We start from the raw sequence: 24,731 nt of genomic DNA, 5'->3' as shown, positions 1-24,731 counted from the left end.
TAAGAAACTAAAAACTAGTTTGATATGTGAATATATTCCCAAGTGAAATTGACGTTTATTCTCCTCTGTTAAAAATGTGCCTTATCTTATTTAATGAAAGATACCAATTAAGTACAGGAAAGTCTATTTCTGCAAAACCTTTGTCTGTGTCTTCCCTATCATACTGCTGTATGCATTGTTTGTAAGAGCAGCTCACAGGAAACAGGGTCAGTCAGGAGACAGCAGTCTCCTTCGAAATTAAAGATATAAGCTGTAACTCATCCACATTTCTTTGCCCATTCAATGACCATCCAATGAGGCACTGCAAAAAATACAGATGCAGAGAAGACTGCGTACCTCACACTGATATTATTATGTTTGGAAAGAAATATTTTATTACATACTAAAGATATTCTGCAGTACTGAAGAACATTCGTTCCCTTTTTGCCCCTGACACCACCCATAAGAACAAATTCAAGCCAGTAATGGCACATGCGTAGCTTTCATGGATGATAAACTTGGAAGAAAAGAAAAGCTTGATGTTGCAAACTTTACTTCAAAAATGGAAACCGTATTGGCACTGGAAAGCCACGTTAGATAGTTCAAGGACAGTTAATACCATGATACCTTTTAAACAGTATGAATAATGCAGCATAGCAAATGGCTGAAGTGTGTTAACAGCTCACATCTCTTCTGAATTGTACTCCAACAAATGGTCTATGGAAATGCAAACAATATTTCTTACTTGCTTCTTGCCAAATCAGAAGATCCATTACCCTAGAAATACCACTTCTGTCCAAGCAAAAGCAGGGAGAAGATTCATCATATTGAATCCTGCTCTTGTTTGTCTGGATGTTGTTGAACATGACACAAAATAAGGTCCACTGAAGAATTATTATAGAGCCTTGAGATACTGGCTTATTGTCCGTAATACTGCAAAGAATGACTTCTAAGCTGATAAAACATGTACCAGGATCTTTCAAACCAACTCTGATAAATTTATTTCATATGGTATAACATAAAAAATTTGTACTCTTTCCTAACTAGAACTAAGATTACTTCATTAAAAACCCGTAGAAACTATACTTTTCCTTTCACTTCAACTACAGTAAAGATTGGTGGTTGTTTTTTGTTTGTTTCAATACAAATAAATGCACTTTATTTTTCTAGCATGCTTTGAAAGAACTTTGCTGCTTGGCTGCACAAAAATGTGAATTACTTATTTTCAAGAATAGCCTGCACTCCAGCAGAGGAGGGCATGACCTGTTTTCACAGTAGGCCAGCAGAAAGTGTTTCTTTTTAAATGAAAATAGGAATGAATTTTAATTTTATTGTATTAAACAACCATGAAGAGCCAAAATATTACTAAAACAGCTCCGCATGAAAAATTGCATATTTAGGAAGAACTTGCCAAAATTATTTAAATATAGAAGCTGAAATATTAACTAAGTGGCATCCCAATAATCTATGACAAAACTGAAATCACTGTGCTAACATTACTTTCATACAATAGGCTATTCAAGAAGATGTGACTCCGCTTCAAGCACAAGGGAACTCTTTGATACCATTAACCCTAAATGACAGGCATTTAAACTGATATTACTCTAATTAACTACTGCCTACAACAATATTTTAAGTTTTGCTGAAGGATAACAACAACAGTGTACTCTACTTCAACTTTGCCCTGGTGACATCAAATCATATCACAACTAAATTAACAGTTTTGAAAATTTTTGGCCTGGTAGCCCTCCCTCACACGCAGCCTTTAAATGGCATTTCAGTTCCCATCAAGGTAGAAATCAGTAGCTGTAATTGCTAATACAGCTGTGAAGCAATTGTACATATTAAAAGCTGATTTTTTGACAACACATTCGTGATGATTTATGAGTTTGTATATAATTGGATTATTCTATTAATTTTTCTGATTACTGCTTCAGCTAATACAGTGAAGGTCACTTACAAAATAAATCTTCATTATATTTCACAGAAAGTAACTGCCTCCAACTAGTTGTTTTCTTTAATTAAACACTAATGTAACATGAGAGAAAAATAGGCTTCAGGGTTGCTGCATCTGTTGCTACATGAGGAGTTTACCACTTTGATGTAATGCTCTGAGATATTAATTGAACAAAAATAGAACATCTCTCCATCTGACATCTTGATTTTCAATACTGAGATATCATAAACACCCTGAACATGCAGACCACCCTTAATTTGAAACTACATAAAAGAAGTGGAAAACCAAACCACAAAGTATAGTTTAACTCATATGAACAAGTTTTTACTTCTAGTATATATTTTGTCTTCTGTTTTCTAAACTGCATGGAGGGATCAGTTAGGAAATATTTTTCCTGACAATTGTATAGCTCTCTGCAACAACAACAACTTTTTTAAAGAAGAATACTGCATGAACAGCACAGCAACTTTTGGAGCAAGATCAATAAAAAACCAAAGCATGTCAAGGCCTGAATTAACGCATTGCCCTCTTCGGGTTTATTTTTTTTCCTCTTCATAGAGCAATCAGTATCCCTGTTGTTATGTTAAATTCTGTTTCTTAAAGTTCTCCAGGACTTAAGCATTTCCTTCAATATTGCTTTATGTTCTAAAAACATTAAAAAGTAGAATACAGACAAATGAACTAACTGTAGGGGCTACAGTTAAAAAAAAAAAAAAAAAGTAATTTTTTCAAAACAGAGTTCCCATATAAAAGACAATTTCATTATGTGCAGTGATCAGCTCAGTGAAGAGAAAAAATGTAAAAACCAGCACCAAAGAAATACTTAATTCTTCCACGCAGAACTGTTCTGGCATTTTTAGTTAATAAAGATAATAAATTACAACAAATTCTAGAGCAAGCCAATGAAGAAAGTGTCAACTACTTTGAGTTTTTCCCCAGAGATTCTGTTCAGCATTCCTGTAAAGTTTTAGAAATATGCTGATGAATTTATAATTATCCTAGTTCACAAATCCAATTAACAAAATGATCAGAAATTTTTATGCCGGTACTTAGACAACATGGTAGCTTCTTTTACCAGATCCTGGCTTCTGTCCTAGCATTGCAAGAAAGAAAGAAACCCTGGAACTCTGATCTGGCAATGCTACAAGAAGAGCTGCTATAATGGCAGAGCTCCCAGTTGGAACACTGAAATAATAATGAGGGGCCTCTGTAAAGCGAGCACCTCTGTACCCTTCAGTTTCACCAAACTCTTCTCATGGAGAACGAAGTACTAGCTCTTGATTGTATGGATTTAAGAATGTTATATAGAGAAATACATATTCCTATTTATGCCTTTAAATAGTTTAGATTTCAGCCTTTCTTAAATACAGTATTTAGAAGGAAAGGTATGTTTACATAAAAGTCTACCAAACTAACCTAATACAATAATACATGTAATAACAATAATTACAAGAAAATCTCAGGAAGAGTGAAAATTATAAAGATTTTAGCAAAGACTTGTAAGTTACAAACAATATGACAACTTATTGGGGTAAAAGCATATCCAGAAAAAAGTCTCATAAAACTGTAAGGGTAAAAGTATTGCCACTTGTTGAAGCAAAACCAGATATTAATAAATTACTACTAACACCGAATATAATAGTATATAGTAATAAATTTCACGTGCTTCCAGAAACTGTAACGTAAATCTACACACTGCAAAGATGATGATCAATATGATGAAGTATGAGCCTACTATCTTTTGAGCAACGATTCAAAATTTCAGGTAAGGAATACGGGACTAGGTCTAATACAAGCTGTTACAGAGCCATGAAGTGGCTCAAGATTTTGAAAGGTCAAAAACTACAATGTTGCAAGTGTCCTTTCTTAAAATAATAACTTTTTTTTAACTCCAAATAGACTGTTCATGGATTTAATTGGTACTCATGCATCTTGCTTCACAAAATTATTTCAGAACAGACTTCAGAGGGGAAGTAACTACAAAATGAACCTATACTTAAGTTGCATATTCTTCACTGAGTTTTGGGCAAAGATCCTAAAGTATAACACACTTAAACCATATCACAGATGTACTAGTATCATCATATAGCTGTTAATTACCAGAATTTAAGAAAAAAAGTTGCTTAATACTGGCTTATTAAATTGAAGAAATATATAAAAAATTTTCAGGATATTGCAATTAACATTACTTTTAAGTATAAATTAATAATCATTCTCTCAGATGTTATATTCAAACAGACTATTTATATGTCAGTAAGGTAAAGATCCACCAGACAATAAATTCAACTACATAACTAGCAACTGTCCTACTAATTACATCCAAAGCAACGTGGAAATTGTAAGACATTACCACAAAGCAGAACAAAAAAAAGCCCCACAAAACTTTTCAGTGGTTTCTCTACTTTTGTGACAGTAGCTAACTACAAACACACCTGAAGAGTGATCTCTAAGGAAGGTAAAAGTATGAGACCTGTCTGGCTGTAAGCTCTATGAAGTGAAGACATTCCTCAAACAAGGTCCTTTATCTGCAATTACACAACAGTTCTGCCCTCAAAGAGGAACTTGAGAGATCCAGACCCTAGGGCACAGACAGAGAAAAGAGCAACTGCAGAAACCAGTCAGTGAGCATTAGGTCATCTACAAAACGCATCTGTCTTCTCTTGGCTTACAAATTCAAGTTATCTTAACCAAAGGAATTCATGGACTATTTTACTAATTTAGTAATGTTTTGGAGGCTAGTTTTCTCTGCCTTCTACTCTAATCAAAATGGACTCTGCTCAACTACATCAGCATTTACATCTCACATTGGTTGTTTCCATATACCTGCTCATAATGCTGTAAGACATGAATATGTCTGAATCCTTATTCTTTAATATAAGACATAATTTGCACTTACCCAAATAAATGCAGAGTAATTTGCTTGTTAGGGGATGGTTGAGAGATAATACCAAAAAAATACATTAGAGTGCATTCCAATTCCTGTAATACAATTTCTCAACTGAAATTTTTCAGTTAACCAGTTAACTAGTTGGGCTCTAAAACTTACACATTTTGTCAACTTTCTTATGATTCAGAGCATTCCACGTGATAAATCCTAATATTGGCTGAAGGTCCTCAGAAGCACAAACTTTTGAAGATGACTATACTTGTTGTAAGTGAAGCAGTAAGTATAAGAAAAGCTCTCATATTTGTAAATAATTTTTAACCAAACATTTCATTGAGAAAAAAAGATAAATTCTAGGCATTTTAGAAGTTTCATACAATGCATTAGAATGCATTTCCCAACAAAGGTTATTTCCAAATTAGAAGTCTTTTCCTGTCAAATCCTGAGAAATAATGTGGGCAAGGACACAAAAGCATTCCATAGCTTTATTAACGACAATGCTCACTGATCTGTGAATAACCTGAAAAAAATGAAGATTATTGAGTTACTTTACCAATCTATCCATCCATCACTACAGAATAGGTTTCAGCTTGATGGATTATCACACCTCCATGATGTTTATCCCAAGAAAGAGTTTCTCTTTAGGGGGAAAAAACAAACAACTGATCCTACAAAGCCATGCTACACACTTGTCTATTTGGCATTCATCTATGAACAAATTGAAAAGAAATATATCAAGTTTGGCTTTAAAAACCAAACTGCATCAGAAGTTTTATTATTTCACTGTACTGCAAGTAAAAAACGAAGTAACTTAAAAAGAAACCAGCACAGTAGCTTCTCTTACTAGTTGGCATTTTGGTGAAGACCAAGTAATACAGGCAAGTGAGCAGTAATTCCAAAGCAAATTTTCTGGTCTGAAGGGAATTATCTTAAGTGATAATGGATAGATAAATATGAAAATGATTTATTTTGAAATTTATATGTTCTCTCTCAGATACAGCCTATGTTTTTAAAATCAGCTGTGTTTCTTTCCTACTAGCACAGAACTGCAGAATTCTTAATAGTCAAATCTGTCATCTGATTGTCAAAAGGAATTAACAACACTGTTTAAATTTATTAATATGCCAAATCTTCTAATACAGAAAATTTATGCATATTGCTTACATGTAAAGATTTGATACTTATTTATAGATTCAAGTGAAAGAGATGTTATTATGATGAATTTCTTAATATATCAATTTTAAATGCATATTATGTTCAGGTTTCCTAAGATCCGGTTTTGATTTTACATCACCAAAAGCATCCTAAAGATCTTAATATGTACATAATTTGAAATGTTAAATACCTAAGGCAACCTTAGAAGCTTCCATATCTGTAGCAGTTAATGCCTGAAATGTAGGGGTAAAAACCGATTATTCGTTTCTGAAATACATACAGGAACTTTCCAAATCAATTGCATAATCCATTTTATCTCAGCCTGGACTCAACAGTCTTGTAAATTTAGGGACTCAAAGGGATGACCCACCTTCATCAAATCTTTCCTCCATCAAAAAATTATCGCTGGCTCTGAGACAAAATGACTAATTTCAGCTAGAATCTCTAACAACTACTAAGAAAAAGTTACACTGCCCCCAAAATGCACACGCAATGTAAAAGTTCAGAGCCTTTCTATAGGAAATGCAAGACATTAATTGATTATCCATACAAGTCAGTGAATCGTTAGTTCCTATGGCAAAGCAGCAGAAGATCACCTATTACCAGGACCACATTTGTCAATTCTCGGATGACAACTAATAAAAAAATAAATGCAGGGTGTATCACCCCTCCAAGTCTTTGGCATGCAAAAAGATGGTGTACCAACAGTCTCTAATTCTCTCTAACATTTTAACTGGGAAAAAAAAAATGCAACACTACTTAGAAAGGCTGGTTTCCATTTGAATGTTCACATTTGCAAGTGTCCAGAAAAAAAGAATCTGAAAACAAACTGAAAAGAAACTCAAAGACTTCATCAGAATTCATGTTGTTCCCAAAGCAAGCAAATGGAGAAATTACAGATGTTAGGTCACAACTCAAAATAAATAGCCTAGTATCTGGCAGTTATGTTAGATTTTTTTTTTTTTTAACCTATATTTCTTATTTGACCTCCAGCTACAAAGGAAAAATCAATAGTTGACAATTTTAAGATTTACTCCTTCATTAAGAAATGTTTGGGGCATTTCCTAATCATGTCTAGAAGTATAAAGAAAACAACACAATCACTCCATGCAAAACAAATGCTGCATTCCTGAGGCCTTTGAGCTTACAACAATGCCCAGTTGTCATTTTTCTTCAGAGACATTTTTTCTGGAAAATTACAGTTGTTACAGAATTGCAGCAAACATGATAATAGCAAACCACACAACATACTGATTCCTATAGCTGTCTTGCATATATTTCAGTGAAGTTTTGGTGTCTTATGCTTGCTGTAGCAAATCTAAAGGTTCGGTATGATTTTCTTCAAATGGTAGGTTTTTTTCATTAGTTTACTTTTACCAAGCATAATGCCTACTACTTCGTTAGAAAAGAAGGAAGCTAACAGTTTCATATCTACAAGTTTGAACAAAAGGCAGCTTGTATTCAAGCTAGCAGAAGTTTTGCTTCTTGTCAGCCTAGAATAGCACAAGGCTTCCAATGACCTTATTTATATCACAGATTCAATTTATAGAGACAGAAATCTCACATCTGTACCTCAACATATTGGGAGGTACATTACAGTGATATAAAAGTTTAATTTTCTCTCCTAAACCATACCTGTTTAAACCAATAAAGAACTAACACCGCTTTTACTCACTCAAGTGTCATCAGTAGTTATAAAATGTTGTACTGTTTATGCAGAATTCATTTGGAATGCAGGGATGTGACTTACAAATGTCTTTGACTCATTCACATAAATATGCATGTATGCCATTTATAACAGTAGCCTTGATGAGAACACACAGTGTAACTGGCTGCAAGAAACGCTTAAGAGGTTTACATTAAAACAGAATATAGAACAGCGGTTAGAAATCACAGAACAGGTGACACCTTACTCTGATAACCTGGTGATAAAAACTGGAGGGTATGATGTATAGGCTGTGGCATTTCTACTTTACCATACAGTTTGAATAGTACTCCTCAGATAATTCTCAGTTTTAAAAAGATACAATACCCCAGGCAGTCCAGATATATTAACTGGGATTAATTAAAAAAAAAAAAAGTGTCTGCCTTCTAAGCTGTTTGTTCACTTGAAGACATTTCAAACTTCTTAATTTTTTTACCTAAACGTTTCATAATACAAATCTTTTAAAAACATTATTTCTTGGTTTGAGAGAGTAGTTTGCTTCAACAATTTAAATACTCTCCTTATCATATTGCTAAGACTTACAATTCAACAAAACCAAACCAAACCTAAAATGCAACAAACAATGGGTATAAAGTTCAATCCAGCTGAAGATTTCCTGTGATTGTGAAAGAGCTTTCCAATAAGAAAATTCACACAACTTCTAGACACCACTGCTTCTAACTCTTGAAATATATTGCTGTTGCAGATCAGAAAATTGCCTGTATTGACCATTAAACAAAATGAAGCCAAATGGCCTTTAAGTCTGCAAGAAAAAAAATACAATGAGAACTACAAGTGGAATTTCAGTACTTTTTCTTTCAGGTATTTGAAGCCCAAGAAGGTCTAAGGAGACTGATGACAAAACTTGTGCTTCTGTAATTCAGTCTCCAATAATCTATTGACTTTTAGTCTGTTGGTTACGTACTTGTATCTAATAACACAGAGTCCTGGTAAGACAGAAAAACATCTCTAACATCCATAAACACCAGTTCTATAACATGATAATGTTCAGAATCCTTATCAGAAGTTTGAATAAATATGTAAAAAATCTTGCTCACAAATTCTGAATGCTTAATTGTATAATCCCCCCTCTTTTTTTTTTATTAATGTCTACAGTTTAAGGTGCAGATGAAAGGTTATTGGAAAAATTCACCAAATAAAGTTTCCATTTAATACAGTAAAGAACAATTCCTAATAGCCTAGGGAACTAATGGAACCATTAGGTAATTTATACAGATGAATACTAAAACATAATAGAGGACAATTTCACACGGCCAAGTAAGACCTTCCACGATAACGCCAGTTGCTGTTGCAGCCAGCTACTTTAAAGACACCCTCCATGATGTACAATAATTATTCCAGAATATTTCTATCAACACATAGTTACATCCATCCTATACATTACCACAGAAGCTCAAACTGCTAAGGCCATTCTTTTAACTGCAGCTTATATACTGCTATAGAGAAGAAAATCTATCACGCAGACGAGAAAAGAATGTTAACAACCAAGAGCAAGCTATAAAACAAAATTACTTAATTGTAGCACACACAGAAAAAGCAGAATTTGTCCAAAGAATTAAGTAGGTAAGACTTCGCACTGATATTCAAATGAATGATATCTGAATATATCACTCACAGTAACAAAATGGCCTGATAGCACAATATATATATATATATATTTTTAACATATTTGCTTCAGACCTACAAGGTTAGCAATACTAAAAACTCACATAGAGCAGATGTAAAGGCTTCTTGTCAGCAACAACAAATGAAAGAAAGCAACACCTGAGAGCTGTTAGAAAGCAGTGAAAATTAAAACCAATCATCCTCTGTATTTCTATTCTTGATGGTCACCCAAAGCACCAGCCAACAATTCCCCTGCAAGATCTACAATCCCTAGCACACGTCTGGAGTCACACTACAGAACACACCCCATGCCCACAGCTCAAGTGAAGGGGTTCAAGTGGATATTGTTTTATTCTGAAATCAATATAGGTATTGCTTGTTTAATTACTTTCTCAGGCTCAAGTAGTGGAGAACATATGGTCGTTGTTTAAGATGTTAGCATGTAAAACTACAGTCAGTATATCTCAATAACAGGGCTTTATGATGCCTTTATATGCTGCTGAAGTTGTAGGAGGAAGTTTGCGGTCTGCACATGCAGATAGATAAAATTATGCCAACAGAATAACGATAGAGTTTCACATTGGTTGCCCCATATGGATAACTCTGTGATACAACAACAGTGATAGAAATGCATAATATTTTGATTCGTAATAAACTGAATATACAATAGTACTTTCTTCCTTTCATAAAAAAATCGAATTCACTATGAAATACCTATAAAGGGACAATAGAAACTCTAGATGTACTCTCAGCACTAGTTTGTAACACAGATTTATGACGTATATCACCTTGTAACCTCAGTTAGAATGAAAAGTACATTTTCTCAACCTACCAAAACTTACAGTCATCTTGGGCAGACACCACTATTAATCCCCATCTGTCAGTTTTAAAAAGGAACAGTCATGTACAACTTAAATCCTCTCCTGTCCGCTTATTACCAAATGCAGTCACTGAGTGCAAACATCACCCATTACAACTTCGGAACAATTCTCATTTTATTACAAGTATTAAAATGGCATAATTTACAGCATTTCTCCTTCTCTCAATGGAACACTCTTCAAAATCCAGTTTCCTGATCTCATCAGCTGAGTGCTTTGAGTGCTTGACAACCCTATAATTATTTTTCTTTTTAACTAAAATATGCATTTTTTTTTTTTTTGAGATTTGTCACTTTGTGACTTTTTTTCGGACTTTTCATAGCCAATGAAAACAAAGTCAACAAAACAAACACGAAATGGTTAGCGAGATGTCTTCTATTGAATGACCTCTACCAGCATTAGGTTACCAACTATTTCCTGTTTTGAAGATCCGTGTTAAAAAAAGGTAAGACCTACCTGCAAAAGCACTGTGGAATCTCTCCTTGACCATACAGAGGAAACAAAAATGGTGTGTTGCCATAGCGGCCAAGGCACTGAAGAAATTTTCTTGTTGCCTGAAGACCTTCAAGAGTGTTGCAATCATTTTCCGAAACCATTGCAATAGAATGAAGAATGAAGTGCTGCAAGCTAGGTGTTAATTTTCGTGTTTTTAAGAACTGAGCAAATGTACTGTTCTTGTAGTCTAAGGAAAAAGGAAAATTCAAGTAAAGGGCATAGCATAACACCTGCATTTTCTCACAGAAACATTTTTCTTCAGGCTCAATTATATTTAAATATACAAAGATAATTATAAAAGCAAATGAGTTGTTCAGACATTGCTCATTCAGACATAAAGCAAATTCTCAGAAGAGAGAAATACCACAATTAAAATATTTCAGAATAACACAAACCCATTGCATAAGACAAACATTCTGAAGATCAACATCTAAATACGGCCTCTTCTATTTATTATGCTATGTTCATCTAAATACATTTCTAAGTTGTGAAAAATGTGAGAAACTGTGCACATAAATCCATTGGTTTTAAGGTGCCTGAGGATGCTAAATTACTCATATCATTTGAAAGACACACATTCAAGAAGAGTACTGCTAAATCCAGATTGATTTAGTTCTTAGAATGTACATATATGCAGAGAAGAGCCATTCACATATTTTGTTTACTTACTCGCAACACAAAAGCGTGGATAAGATAAGCAGTAGCCAGTGATGAGGAATTTCCCCTTTAAATTAATACTATTGCTGACGCATTTTTTAATTCAAAGAAATACAAAGAATCAGAAGCATACAAAGAATGAGAAGCAATTTCATCAGTGCTGTGCCTAATATTATCAAGCCACGTATCCTGCTTAAGACTCAACCAATGGCTTATTACGAATGCATCTTACTACCAGATGCACGGCCATGCAAGTCACCGAATGACAAGTGTTTCTGTGGTTTGTTTTGTTTTTTAAATTTAACCATCGTGAACTCTTCCAATAGAAAGTGTGCCTTCCAGTGAATGTAATCATCTCACCAGGAGCAACTTCAAAGTTCTGAAGTCTCTAGATTATACAAACCTGACTCAAAATACTCCCATTTACTTCCCAGGCTACTTTAAAGTGTAAGAGCAAAATGTGTTTAACTATATTTGGAAGTAAAATAAATCTAATGTAGTTTAGGCACATAAATCAACAAATTAATTTAAAATTGATGTGGGATCTTTTTTTTTTTTTTACCTAATAGATTTTCTAAATTCCACCTGTATTATTACTCTATGTACCTCTACTTCCACCATCAGCAAAAAACCTGAAGTTACCTGTAATCTATAAAACACCTGAATTTTATGAGCTATCTCCCCTACAGGATTTTGCAAAGTTCATTAGACTGCTTCTCTAATCTTACCAGATGATTCTCTATATTGACCAATTTTCTTTTGTGTACAGGTGAACTAACTTTCTCTGATGTTTGTACCCAATCTTAGAGAGTCACCTACAGCTCTAAGCAATCAGACTAACACAAATGATTTTTAGAATTGTTTCTAACACTATCTTCTTTCAAACCATTGCTTAATGGATCTACTATCAAGCTACATGAGGACTAACATGGTTCAGTCTGAAACGTACATTAATAGTTTAACTGTTCCCGTGTCCTCACTCTTTTCTTTTTTTTTTTATTGCCTGAGTTTATTTTCTGACTCCAAAGACTGAGAACATGACCGCTTAATTCTTGCTACCTTTAAGTGTATAAAATTAAAGCAGAGAGTAGTTGCGCATCACCCTCCTTCTGTTAGTCACTTTCCTCTTTGACATCATGCTCATTATGCTTTCTACAACATGGCTCAAATATATTCTCTCCCCAAACAAGACAAAAATTAATAGCAGCACTTTAAACTTGCCCTCTGTCAGGTATTAAATTACATTTATATTCTAAGTTAAAAACTCCATTTCCTCCATTTCTGCTATTGTGGCAACATACTGTGAAATAAGACTTGCATCTTATTCAAAGAAGCTGAGAAGAAAAAAATGAGATATCTCACACCATATTAAAAAACCTGAGAGAAAAAAAGAACTGTAAAAATCATCTAAATCATCTTGAAAACTTGCTGCAATAAACAACCTGTTAAAAAATGTAAATAATAAATGATGTTGAGGGAAACAGAAGAACAAGTATTTCAGTAGAAGAATTCAACAAGAAAGTGAAAAGATCAAAGAATACTTTAATAATGAATCCATAAAAATAAGTAGGGTGAAAACACAGGAGAACTATCAAAATTTTGCCTAACTAACTGAATGAACTCACAAGACATGGGTGTGCACTGTTCATCGAAGCCCTACCTTGGTATTCGTCGGGGTGTTGTTCATACTCCAAACAAAATGTCAAAAATTTCATTAGCATTCGTTTTTCCACCATCGCAAGCTGCTTGCTGTTGAACACATCTGCTCTAGAACAAGGTACCTGAAAAATATATATTTAATAATTTCAGATACTTTCAATACTCTAAATAGGAAAAGCATGAAACTACACCATAGGAATTGAAAATATTTGTTAGATAATCAGCTATCTTCTATTACACTTACTTTCTTAAATATTTACTTCAATTATTTCTAAACATTGTTGCAAGAAAAGTTATCTATTTTCCACAAAAGTATACTAAAATCTTTTTCCCCTCCTTCTCCTTTATTTCTCTTCAATTTAACTCGCATGTCCAACTGTAGAGTTAATGAAAAGAGCTTACATTAACTACCTGTGCCAAAAATCTCATCTTAGCATTATCAGACCAATGACTCCTCCTGAAATCCATGCCAGGGAGCTGAAAAGCTAAGACTTGTGAATCATTAAGAATTAACTGATGAGTCAATCACGGTCTAAATATCTGGCAAAGATTCACGACAATAGCTCACTGGAATGCACATTCTTATCCATTCTTAATTAGTTTTAGGTTTTTCGTCTTGTGATTTAAAATTTGGATATACCATTTACAAATCTTTCTTATTCTGAGAAATAAAAACCCGTTCCTTTCTTTTGAGGGAAAATACTAGCTTATTGTTAGAAAACTCTCATGCAACCAAAGTCACTTTTTTTTTTTTTTTTTAACTTTAAAAAGAATTATATACTGCATGTGTTTAATCTCATCTAAGATACCTGTTCTACTTTTCCTTCTCGAAAGGCAAGAATTCGTGTTGCATTTTTGAACTCCGCATATCTGCTAACGTTTGACTTAATCAGAAGTTCAATTAACAGGCCTCGGGAGTAAAGCAGCTGCACAATGAAGAAAAATAATATAATGAGTAAAGAGAAAATGCTTACATCAAAGAAAAAGAAATAGTGACACCAAAGTACTCATATGTAAGATATTTTCTGTAACTATTTATAAGTATACACAATTAAGTAAAATCCAAATAAAAGAATATCAAGATGTAGTACCTGCAAAATAATACTAAACGAATTAAAATCTTCCCACTAAATAGCACATAAATAACACAGAAGTTACAAAAAATGGCATTTACTTTGAATTTGCAGGGACTTACACTGGAAAGTAGCCAAAAGGCTACTAAAAGCTAGGAGATACCCCACAGGCAGAAAAACTATTTTCATTTTGAAAACAAGAATCTTCATTTAGATGAGTGTCCTCTGTTGCTTTTCTTCCTCTTTTTTTTTTTTCAGGAAATTCAGGAAAAATTTCAGGAAATTTATTCTTCCAGACAGATTCCTGAGCTGTGCTTTACGGCTTTTTTATTATAAACAAAAAATAAAAAAAACACATGAAACAACTCCTCTTTGCTTTATTAGTACTAATGCTTTCTTAATAGTCAAGAGAATGTATTTTTTGCCTCAAAGTACTGTATCAGCCTTCTTAAAAATGAAACGTATACATTTTTTACATTACAGCATATTAAGCAAAGTAAATGTAGCTGTATGACAAGAGTTATTAAGTTCCTACCTTGGAAACTAAATCAATATTAAATCTTCTGCCTTCTCTAACAATTTGGGAATATGTGATTTTCTTTGTTTCTTGGGCAGAAACTTCTGAGAGTGCAGCTTCAGTTTTTCCCAATTCCAGAGTGGACTCGCCTGAAGCTGGATTATGAGAACTTTCATTCTCAGAGTTTCTTTCTTTAACACTCCCTTCTGCTGCACTTGCTGGATCTGTGCTTGTAGCCTTCTCTGATTCCCAGTTCTCAGCCCCAAGTACGGCGCTCTCCAGTGGTGGGCATTCTTTTTCTGGTTCTTCAGCAACCTCCTCAGCAACAGAGGCTCCAGAGACAGGTGGCCTTGGCAATGCACCGGCTTCTTCAACATCTTCGGCTGAATCCTGACTGATTAAAAAAACCAGGGGAAGAAGAGAAAAAAACCTCTAAGAGTCTTTAAATCTTGTTTAAATTTTTGAGCCTGTGCCAGGAACAGAAACCTCAACCCCCTTATTAAAAAACATTAGAATTTCTTTATCCTGGACAAATCAGGTGTATCACACACCAAAGAAATCTGGTTCTTAGACTGATTCAGAGCAGTACTTTTACTGGGGAAAAACAAAACAGAACACTTTTATGTTCTTATTTAACATAATCAAAAGGCAGAATGAGGTTAACATGAAAATCAAAACTCACATAGTGGTACACAGTACACATCTACATAAACAAAATAAACAGAGTAATGAAATGTGACTGGGTTTTTCGTAATTAAAAAATACAACGTAAAACAACACCATCACCTCCAACAAGCTTGCAGAAGAAAACAGAAGTTCTTTACACAACTGAGACTGCTTCCTGTATATTACTGTAGTAGGTCCTTAAGAGAAACACGGAATTTTGAACTGAAGCTGAAGTTAAAAATTTATGGTTACTTATCAGCTCTCCTGCATTGTGTTTAGCTGCAGAAGTTAACAGCCATACAGAACAAAGTTCCCTCACGAAGCAATGTTATTATTCTGTGCGTTACAAGTTTGCGCATAGTTCTGATTAATTTCTAACATAGGTAGGGTGCAGGCAGTCAGCCAAAAGGAGGGACACGACCACACCAAGCAATACCCAGTCCATTTCCTTTACGTAACGCAGTCCTTTAGAATTCTTCATACAAAGCAGACCTGTACTTTTAATCACATCTACTCTTTTTATCTCGAACTTCAATGACATCTACCTTGGAAAGTAGTACTTTTGAACTCAGAATTTCAGTTTAAACTACCAGCTGAGATAAATCAAATCAGCATCATCGCTAGTGAAAAGAGTTCAGCAATAATTTCACACTATCTTTTTATCTTTACACCACAAGCCATTAATGCACTGAATAAACAATTTTATCTTGGATGAAAACTAATGAACTATGATTTTAAAGGTGACCTGCGCATGTACAGTATGAAATTGCAGTAACTATCAGGATGCTTAACATTCACCAGACAGCAAGGAATTAATCAGCACATATAAAAACGCTCCTTCTCATACCTGTAGACTTAAAGATGGAAGGAGGAGGCAAAATTTCTGTTCAAGTAAAAAAGGAAGACAAGTTCTCTCCTTTATACTGTTCCTCACTTATCTCATGTGAACTCAGGAAGCTTGTACAGGCTGATGAAAGTGAGAGTTTGGTGCCTCAGCTTGTGCACAGCCACCAGGAAGCACTTATTCCTGGGTGGAGTAACACGTTGCCCTGGGAAATAAGGGAATGGCTGTAAGGAAGCACTCACTAAACAAGTCTGTTTCTGTACTTTCATTTTTCTCTGGTTTTGCTTTATACAGCAAGCATTAAATAACTATAAAACGTAAAAGACAAATATGCTATCAAGTGTTCTTTAAAGAATACTCTCTACTAAAAATACAAGTGAAGATCAATTCAGTTGTGGGGTTCTCTTTAGGTTTATTTATTTTCAGGAATTTTGAACATGAGGTTTGCAAAGACATACTAATGCAATAACTAATAGTGATTTTTTTTTTTTAATTTAATCCATCATAAAGTTATATATAACAGAAAAAAAAATCAGGGAAATCTCTTCTTTCTACTTTCTCCCAAGCTAAAGGTACAGTCCAGCCAATTCTCTTTTTAAACATACTCTTATTGCTATTAAAAGATAAAAATAAAATTTGGATTTGCAGTACATTCTCTTTTCAAATACCACTAAAAAGCAGTATAGCAGAAATGCTATATTTACATATTTTAATTCTCTATTCAATTCCCACTAAATGAATATATAAATCTACATGATTTGCATCTCTAGGCGTTTTATAACGAAAACCTGTATATAATCTAAATTCATGACATCCTTCCTATAGCAACAAATATCCCTGAATAACGTAAGAGCTGTCTATAAAAATCACTCAGATTGAACTTCTGTACTGACAATTCTTCTCCTAATTCTGAAAAAAAAAATACATCTGCAGACAAATTGTTGTGTAAATTTAGAATATTATCTTCCACCATTCATCAATTAATGGTACTAACAAAGGGATATCTTAAAATGAATGTGTCTTATTAATGCCTTGTAACAGCAACCCCTTCAGATAGGTCAAATGAAAAATTGCCAACCAGCTGGTTAATTTATTCAGCACAGGTGTTCACTATTTATTTTTCAGCCATTTGCCTTTTTTCAATACCGCTTGCTGTAGACACAGTATTCTTTTCCTTTGATGGATGCACTTTGTTCTAAGGCCATTCATTTCAGATTTGCAGTGTGTATATTATACTGCTACCCAGCTGTTTATTCTTTCAAAATAAATGTTTAATGGTTACTTCATAGGAGTTATAAAAGTTAAGCAAAAACAACAGAATCTAGGCAGAATGTTTAAGTTTCGGAAGCACAATAATTGACTCAGAAAGTTTGAAGTTATTTTGGAAAACTTTTTCTTTGCTATCTTTGGTAGATTTATTAAACTTATCGTTCTTCCTTGTACGGGGTTGGTTTTTTTGTGTGTTTGTTTGGTTTTTGTCTGATGATACAGACAGCACGGTGTTTTCAGACTAACGTAAATGCCTAAAAGTAGGTGCAGGAAAAAACGGAAGATTCAAGTATAATGCTCACTTCAATCAACTGTGAAATCTTACTGCTAGGGAGCTTATTTTTGAGCCAGCCACCAGTCAACAGAATACCTTCCTCGGAAATTCATTTGCAAAATTAAGAAATTATGAAACTTCAAATATGATTTAATATTGGTTCTGAACAATATTTATTATGCCAATAGGATTACAATAACAATACTCAATTGATACCTGCTGTAAAACAAGAGTAACATTTTACGTGCAGAAAAGGTCTGGCAACCATTAACGTGCAATAAACAAATTTGGAATATTCTGAGCCTGTGGCCTTCAGATTGCAGAAATTGCATTTATTTATTTTGTAGGTTTTTTGTTTGTTGTTAAGCTATTTGCAACATTTAAATAAATAAATATATGTTTCTATTTGAGTATCTATTTGGCAATGCTTCTTTCAGCTACCTAACATGTTAGCGAGAAGACTGAAGGTTAAACGTGTGTAGTTCACCCAGAGAACCTTGTTCTGAACCCAGGAGTTCAGAACAGCGTTCAGATCAGAGCAAAATCCAAGAGATAAAAATAACAAATATGGAGAAATTCAGCTGAGACCCCACACAATTTCCATACATTATTACCATGGTTATGCACTGGTCAACACTTCTGCTTCACAAGGTTACTTTCTGGTTTTCCTAGGTTTTCAAATGACATAACATGACATTGTGATAAGCTACATAGCTTGTATGTAACAACATATCATACACCTACTTCAAAAGCTGAACTGAAAATGAACTTCATACACTTCTGCTAATGCAGACATACCTCCACAAACTCCTAGCTAAAAGATATCTACCACATCCTCAGTTCTAAGACGAAGTACTATTCACGATGTACTTCTGCAACAAGTAATCATAAAGGTAAACGTGTTTATTTCCAACTGAGTATGTATTTTTTGCATGTCATATGTAAAGTAAGGGATGAGTTACCTTACTTCAAATACAAAAAAACCTGACAGCCCAAAATGTTAACTTTTGTTGTATTTCCAGGAGCCTCTGATCATGCAATTGTTGACAAAATACCATGGCTAAGTACTGTTTAATGGATTAAATGTAGTGAATCTAAAAAATGACAAAAGACATATATTACTACAGTATTTTAGCATAGTCAAGTATTTTACAGTTGCAGTACTATGGTCCATTAGCATTTCCTGTTCTTACATCATCTCTATTTTTCACGTACATATGTGTTTAACGTTTAGTAGGAGAATAACACCTAACAGCCAAATTCAGAATGAAAAAAGTCAATAGATGGTAGTTCATAACAAATCAGGAACGACACATACAACATTTTCTTTTACTCAGATGTAAATTACTAGCTCAAAAGTTGGCCAGCAAATTAAACTAGATTCAGACGGGGCAGTTTAAGAAGGATCAGTTGGTTTCAATGAAGCGCGTGTGATTTCAACAAAAGTACAAGCAGATTATGAACATTTTAGAGCTCACAGTTACTTTCTGAGACCAACAGGAAGTATGGTAGAGTGGTGAAGTACTTGAAGCCAGAAGCACAATATAATAATTTACCAGTGAGCACATGAGATTATTTCTATGTTTATACTTACTTGCCAAAACAGAAAGCTTCTACATGTTGAATAGTTTTATCCTTCTTGTTAAGAGAAATAACTTCTTCATTCTCAAGGATCAGTTTTCTCCAGTCTTCACATTCATCCTTGATATCCGTATTTTGCTTACAAAGAACAATTATGAAATTACATTTTGTACTGTGCTGGCTGTTCTTGATCTACATAAATCTATTCCCAAATAATCTGTTGTACCTCTGTATATTTTAAAACAAACTCTGACAACCTTTGGTAACTGAAAAATACACTATCAACATTCATCTTTTTACCCTGGTTAAAGGACATTTCAATGAAGGGTCCAATAACTATCTTTCTTACAGTTAGGAAGAATTAGCTGAAAGCACAGAAGACAAAACGAAAGGGTTGAAAGATAAGAATGGAAAATAAACAAGAAATGGAAAAGACCAGAATATCATTTGCAGAAGATGCTCAGAAAGGAACAGAAACAGCAGTATAGTTGCTTCATAAATTCCACAATCAAGAAGCATGATTGATCACTGGACTTCTTGGTCCCAGATAATAATATCAATAAGACACGCATACCAGAGTCTTAGTATGCTAGACCAGACAGAGGAGTTTTAAGCAGCGAAGCTGTTAAGTAGGAACTTACTTTATTTGTAAAATTCCACAAAGAGAAAGAATATTGTGATAATGGCTTGTAATAACTTATGCCAACAACTGTAATTTAACATTAAAGAACATTAAAAATCATTTGAGAAATTTTTACCTGATTTTCTTTAATCCAGGACAACAATCCTGAAAAACTAAAACTGGCCCAGTTTCCGCCATAGTAATTTCGCCTGAAAAAAAAAACAAACACAAAAGAATGGTGAAACGTGATGGACAGAAATCATACAGCTTTTCAGATTCAGTGAAAAAACAAATTTTGAGACATTCAAAATATTTTTCATGATAGATTTTGCAGTCATAGAAGTTAGTGTAATATTTCAAAATTCTTAATCAGATGTAAGATCTCAACTTTCATTCATCTCTGACCAAATAAATTGTAGTCCAATATCCCATTATTCAGAGGGTAAACTGAATAATACTGAGAAAGCACATGGATTGCTGAGAGTAAAAGAAAAATATAGATAGTTTATGCTTCTTCAGCCAAGACTGATCCTCCAGCTGAAGCACGCACATCACTACAATCATTTTACTTAATGTGGAGCCAAACTAACATGTCTGCCAGTTTCAGCTGTGTTCTCAGAATAGGCAGCTGGGGTCTTCCATATCTGTACCACACTCAGCTTCAGGAATGGCAGGACTTACCAGCTTTGTCACACAAACATCGCTAATGTGCTTCTGACTGAAGAGGAGCTGGAAGTTAACCATTTCACTGTGCGCTCCCTCTAACCTAACAACACTTCATGAGGTAGACGTGCAAGGGAAGGTTAAGTAAAACCATCTCAGGGGCAGACAGTAAAATCCACAAGTCTGTTACCCATTATCCTGAGTAACAGAAAAGTCACTATTGTTTATCTACATTTCACAGAATAGATTATGCTTACTACTGACTGTTAAGAGGCTATGGCTAAATCATGATGAAGCTGTATATACTGTAGGTGGAGCCAAAGGAACTGATTCGTAGAAAATAGTCGTACCTTCTTGATTACTTTTCAGTTTATATTTGTCACCTTCTGCTTTGAAAATACTAGTTTACCTGTTTTAAATCAATCAATTGTACTGCTGTTAATCAAAGTATTAATCGAAATATTTAACAACCTAGATAGGAATAAATGCAATTGGTAAAATTGCATTTGATAAAAATCATCAGTATTTGCAAAATAAAAAAGTTGCTATGGCATTTAACCCTGTTCTCTGGCACTGTATGCTGGCATTTCAGGAGAGTGAAGGGTACCAAAATGCCCTTCTGAAAGGATACTTACTGGTGCTGCACACACTGAAAAAAAACATTTTGGAACGAAGGTAGCTTTATATCTTATACAGTAATGCAAAGACTGATTAATCCAATGAACTTAAAACATTATCATAATCACTTCCATTTTTGAATTGTATAAGTATGATAAAAGTGAAAACTTAAATTTGTGGTTGCTTCCACTGTTTGAGATGGGGATATTTTTGACAAGGCTTATCTGTACTGAGAAAGATTTCATTAAGAGTGTCAGCCCCTTTGCAGTACCAGAGCTATGCTCTGTACTATGTTGCTTACTTAGCATACGAAAGACAGACGTCTGCTAAACAATGCCTAATTGTTCCTGACTAGAAACTGACCTAAAAAAAGTCTTTCAGCTTCTACAGGGCAACAGGGAAGAACAGAAATAGGACATCTTTTGCAAAGACAACAGAATACAACATTCACTGAATTAAGGTGGGTTATAAAAAAAAAAAAAAAAACAACCCACATGGTTTAAGGCCATGAACTGCGGAGGATTCGGTATACGCTTGAAGGAAATTCAAACTGTTTACCCTACCAGTTGGTTATCCCAAGAACGACTTCATCTGCAAACGTTATCTACACGAAACTCCAATAATCTATAAAAGGGAGTTCAAACTTGTCTCATTATGTGAATGATATGGGAGCGGCTTAAAAATTGCTTTTAATTGGTATCATTTAGAATATAAAGAGATAATGATTAAGTCTATTACTAAATGCCTGATTCTGCTAGATTTTAGTCTGTAAAACAGCAACTGATAGTTAAATGGAACGACAACAGTCAATTTCTTTTTCTTCTTAAAAAAAAAAAGAAGGAACAGTGCAGGTTATTGTCTTGCTTCTTCTTAAGATTTCACAGAATAAATCCCCATATATTATCTGCCACTTCTGGGACTTGTGAAAAACCACAGCCACAAAGATTTATTTTTAAGGGAATCTGCTGCTTTAGCTGCGAGTTTTCTTGAATATGGAATACAATCTGGTTGTCAGTGCAAGCAAGGCCATCGATCACAGGAATTGCAGAAAACACCTGCCTAAAATTAGGGCTAGGTTTCCTGAAACTATGCCAATATAAATTCAATAATAATTAGAATGAAAACTTTCAGTAAGAGAAATTATTTTTGCAGAAAGTTACAAAAGTTTGTGAGCTGTCAGTCATCTTTGATGAAAACATTCCTCTGCTCATCAGGTGGATTTTCCTTTGAAACTGCTTTCCATTTTAACCAGCACTGATGTGAATCAATGTTTTCAACACAGCACCCCATAATTCTGTTTTGAAGCTCAATCAGTTTTGAGAGGATGGTATGGTCTTTCTCAAACGGAAAATGAATCACAGCTGTCTCTTTTCTGGCATCTGAGCACCATTCCCAAGTTATGTTACACAACCTCTAATATTAATCTCCTCTGGAAGCATCAACTTTCAGATTCTTTTCCCCCCAGCATTTTAATTCTTCCACTCTGCATTACGTGGTTAACAGGATTGCTTAATTTTCCTATGAAAACATCACAGAATAAGGTAGACAAGGCACAATTATTTTGATAATTAACAGTTTTTTGTAAAATTCTTGAAGTAATCTGAAAAGAGTTGATTTATGGTTTTACAATTCGTACTCCTTTGAAATAAAATATTTTTGTTATAATTGCACTGAAGACAGACTAAAATAAGGAATTCTTTTGAGTAATGGTCAAGACCAAAGCCTAATTAAAGCTAAAACACCATCCCCAAATCTTGAGCACTGAAGTTCTCTCTTCTCTTGGTATATTAGCAGAGCACAAAGACCAATTTTCCTTTTCTTAGGATTATAATTCAATTATCCTCTTGATGAGCCCATGAAACACTGCAAATACACAACTGTGTCAACACACATTCTTAAGGAGTAACCCTTTAACTAGAAAATATTTTTTTCTGTCAAGTAGATAGAGAACAGATTTTTTCTTTACATAGCATAAGTTATTCCCTAAATGCCATTTGTTCAAATCTCCTGTAGTAAGAGGAGCTTCATATGAATTAACATATTCTTGCTTATATTTCCGATTTTTCAAATCCCATATTTGGATTTTATAGGTAACAACAGAATTGATCAAGCTATATTTTTGGTCAGATTTTTGAAATGCAACCCAGGTACAGTTTCACCTCTAAAAAAAAAAAGCTTAATTCTCTCTTCTCCTACATTAGTTTGCGATTTTTTCCTCAGTTATTAACACTTTTTTTTTTTCCATAAATACTTTGAAAGAATTACTAACTCCCAGCCTCGAACAGTAAAACTGCAAATTGTTTCCAACACATTAACATCCCTGGAATCTGAACCAATACCTAACATTACCTTCTGAAGACAGATTGCAATTTTAGAAACTGAAAACTTTTGAAAGCACGATATCTGTTCTCGCTCACGTTTTACTAGAGTATTGCATAGACTACCCCTATGTAAGAAGATTGCCTCTCTGAAAGCTGTGTCTTAACAGTCATGGTATAACAGTCAAAGATGGTGATGTCTGACAAAAAGCTGCTGACGCTTCATGCTTGCTCCCAAGAGCCGCCTCTGTGTCTGTCTGGCATTTGATCTTTCAGAAGGAAGTCTCTTACCATCAGAGCAGCTGTCTTTTGCAAAAGAAGTTACTGCCACATCGATTTTAAGGATCTGAAAACGAAATGACTTCTGTTTCAAACCCATAAAGTTTCATGTGCTACCTATTAAGTACACAGACTTTGATTTGAAATTCCCATTCTGCCACAGTAAATGTGTTCTGGAGCATGACAAGTTTCCACACAGAGAGAAACAGTTAATCTCACTGTCTCCTGAGATCCTCCAGCTCAACAAAAGGGTGATGATGGCAGTCTGTTGTACTACCTTAATTACGCTGTATCCTAAGATAAGAAAACAGCAAGGCTAGTTATCACAAACCAGCTGAGACAAAGTTTTATTCTGTAATACCTTTGCTCTGAGTTCATATGCTAAAACAACAGGAAAACTGCTTTTTCAAATAAGGTTAAAATATAGGTGAATTAATTAGGTTTTTTTTTGTTGTTGTTGTTTTGTTTTTTTTCCCCTTTCTTTTTGCCTAGATTTCAGAAAATTAAACATTTCTTCCGTTTTTATTAGAATAAACTGATTTGCTTTGGGCAACTTTTCCCCTGTTTGCTGTACTTACACAGCTCTGTCACTTCACAGAAGAGAAAGATCAAAAAGAAGACTACATGCAGACACAGGTTGTATCACATTATATATTTTAAATGAGTTATGAAAAAAATCGAGACAGATATAGAACGAAGTGGAAGAAACCGCACAGATACGATATCTGAGCTTTTCAGTATTCACACAAAACTCCAGGAACTTTTAGGTACTCCACATGTGAATCAAGGTCAAAAAAATAAGAAAGACAAGGTCACAACAAACAAAAAGACATGAGAAAGAGTAAATTGAGAACAAAAGAGAAGTTAAAATCCTCTACCTCGAAAGTCTTCAAATTAAACTCTACATGCAAAGACAAGAAGGACATACAGAATACATTTACAATCTAAAAATATTATGTTATAGATGCTGAAAATCAAATAAAAAACATGTAGCTAAACATACCTCACCTCC

General features: G+C 34.2%; 1 protein-coding gene across 7 annotated transcripts in view; it reads right to left on the bottom strand.

The window, feature by feature from the left end:
- The window catches only part of LOC110403045 (rab proteins geranylgeranyltransferase component A 1-like), a 117,150-nt gene that overhangs the window by 77,360 nt on the left and 15,059 nt on the right, over positions 1–24,731 (bottom strand). For all 7 annotated transcript variants that reach the window (XM_021405808.1, XM_021405805.1, XM_021405810.1 and 4 more), the window contains exons 3-8: positions 19,978–20,050; positions 19,233–19,357; positions 14,604–14,979; positions 13,805–13,921; positions 12,997–13,117; positions 10,641–10,866 (exon numbers count right to left, since the gene is read on the bottom strand). In XM_021405808.1, coding sequence (XP_021261483.1) covers positions 10,641–10,866; positions 12,997–13,117; positions 13,805–13,921; positions 14,604–14,979; positions 19,233–19,357; positions 19,978–20,050 — 1,038 coding nt within the window. The remainder of the gene's footprint in view (positions 1–10,640; positions 10,867–12,996; positions 13,118–13,804; positions 13,922–14,603; positions 14,980–19,232; positions 19,358–19,977; positions 20,051–24,731) is intronic.

This window comes from Numida meleagris, chromosome 8, assembly GCF_002078875.1.
Source record: "Numida meleagris isolate 19003 breed g44 Domestic line chromosome 8, NumMel1.0, whole genome shotgun sequence".
NCBI classification, from domain to species: domain Eukaryota; kingdom Metazoa; phylum Chordata; class Aves; order Galliformes; family Numididae; genus Numida; species Numida meleagris.
This window is presented reverse-complemented; position numbering and strand designations above follow the sequence as displayed.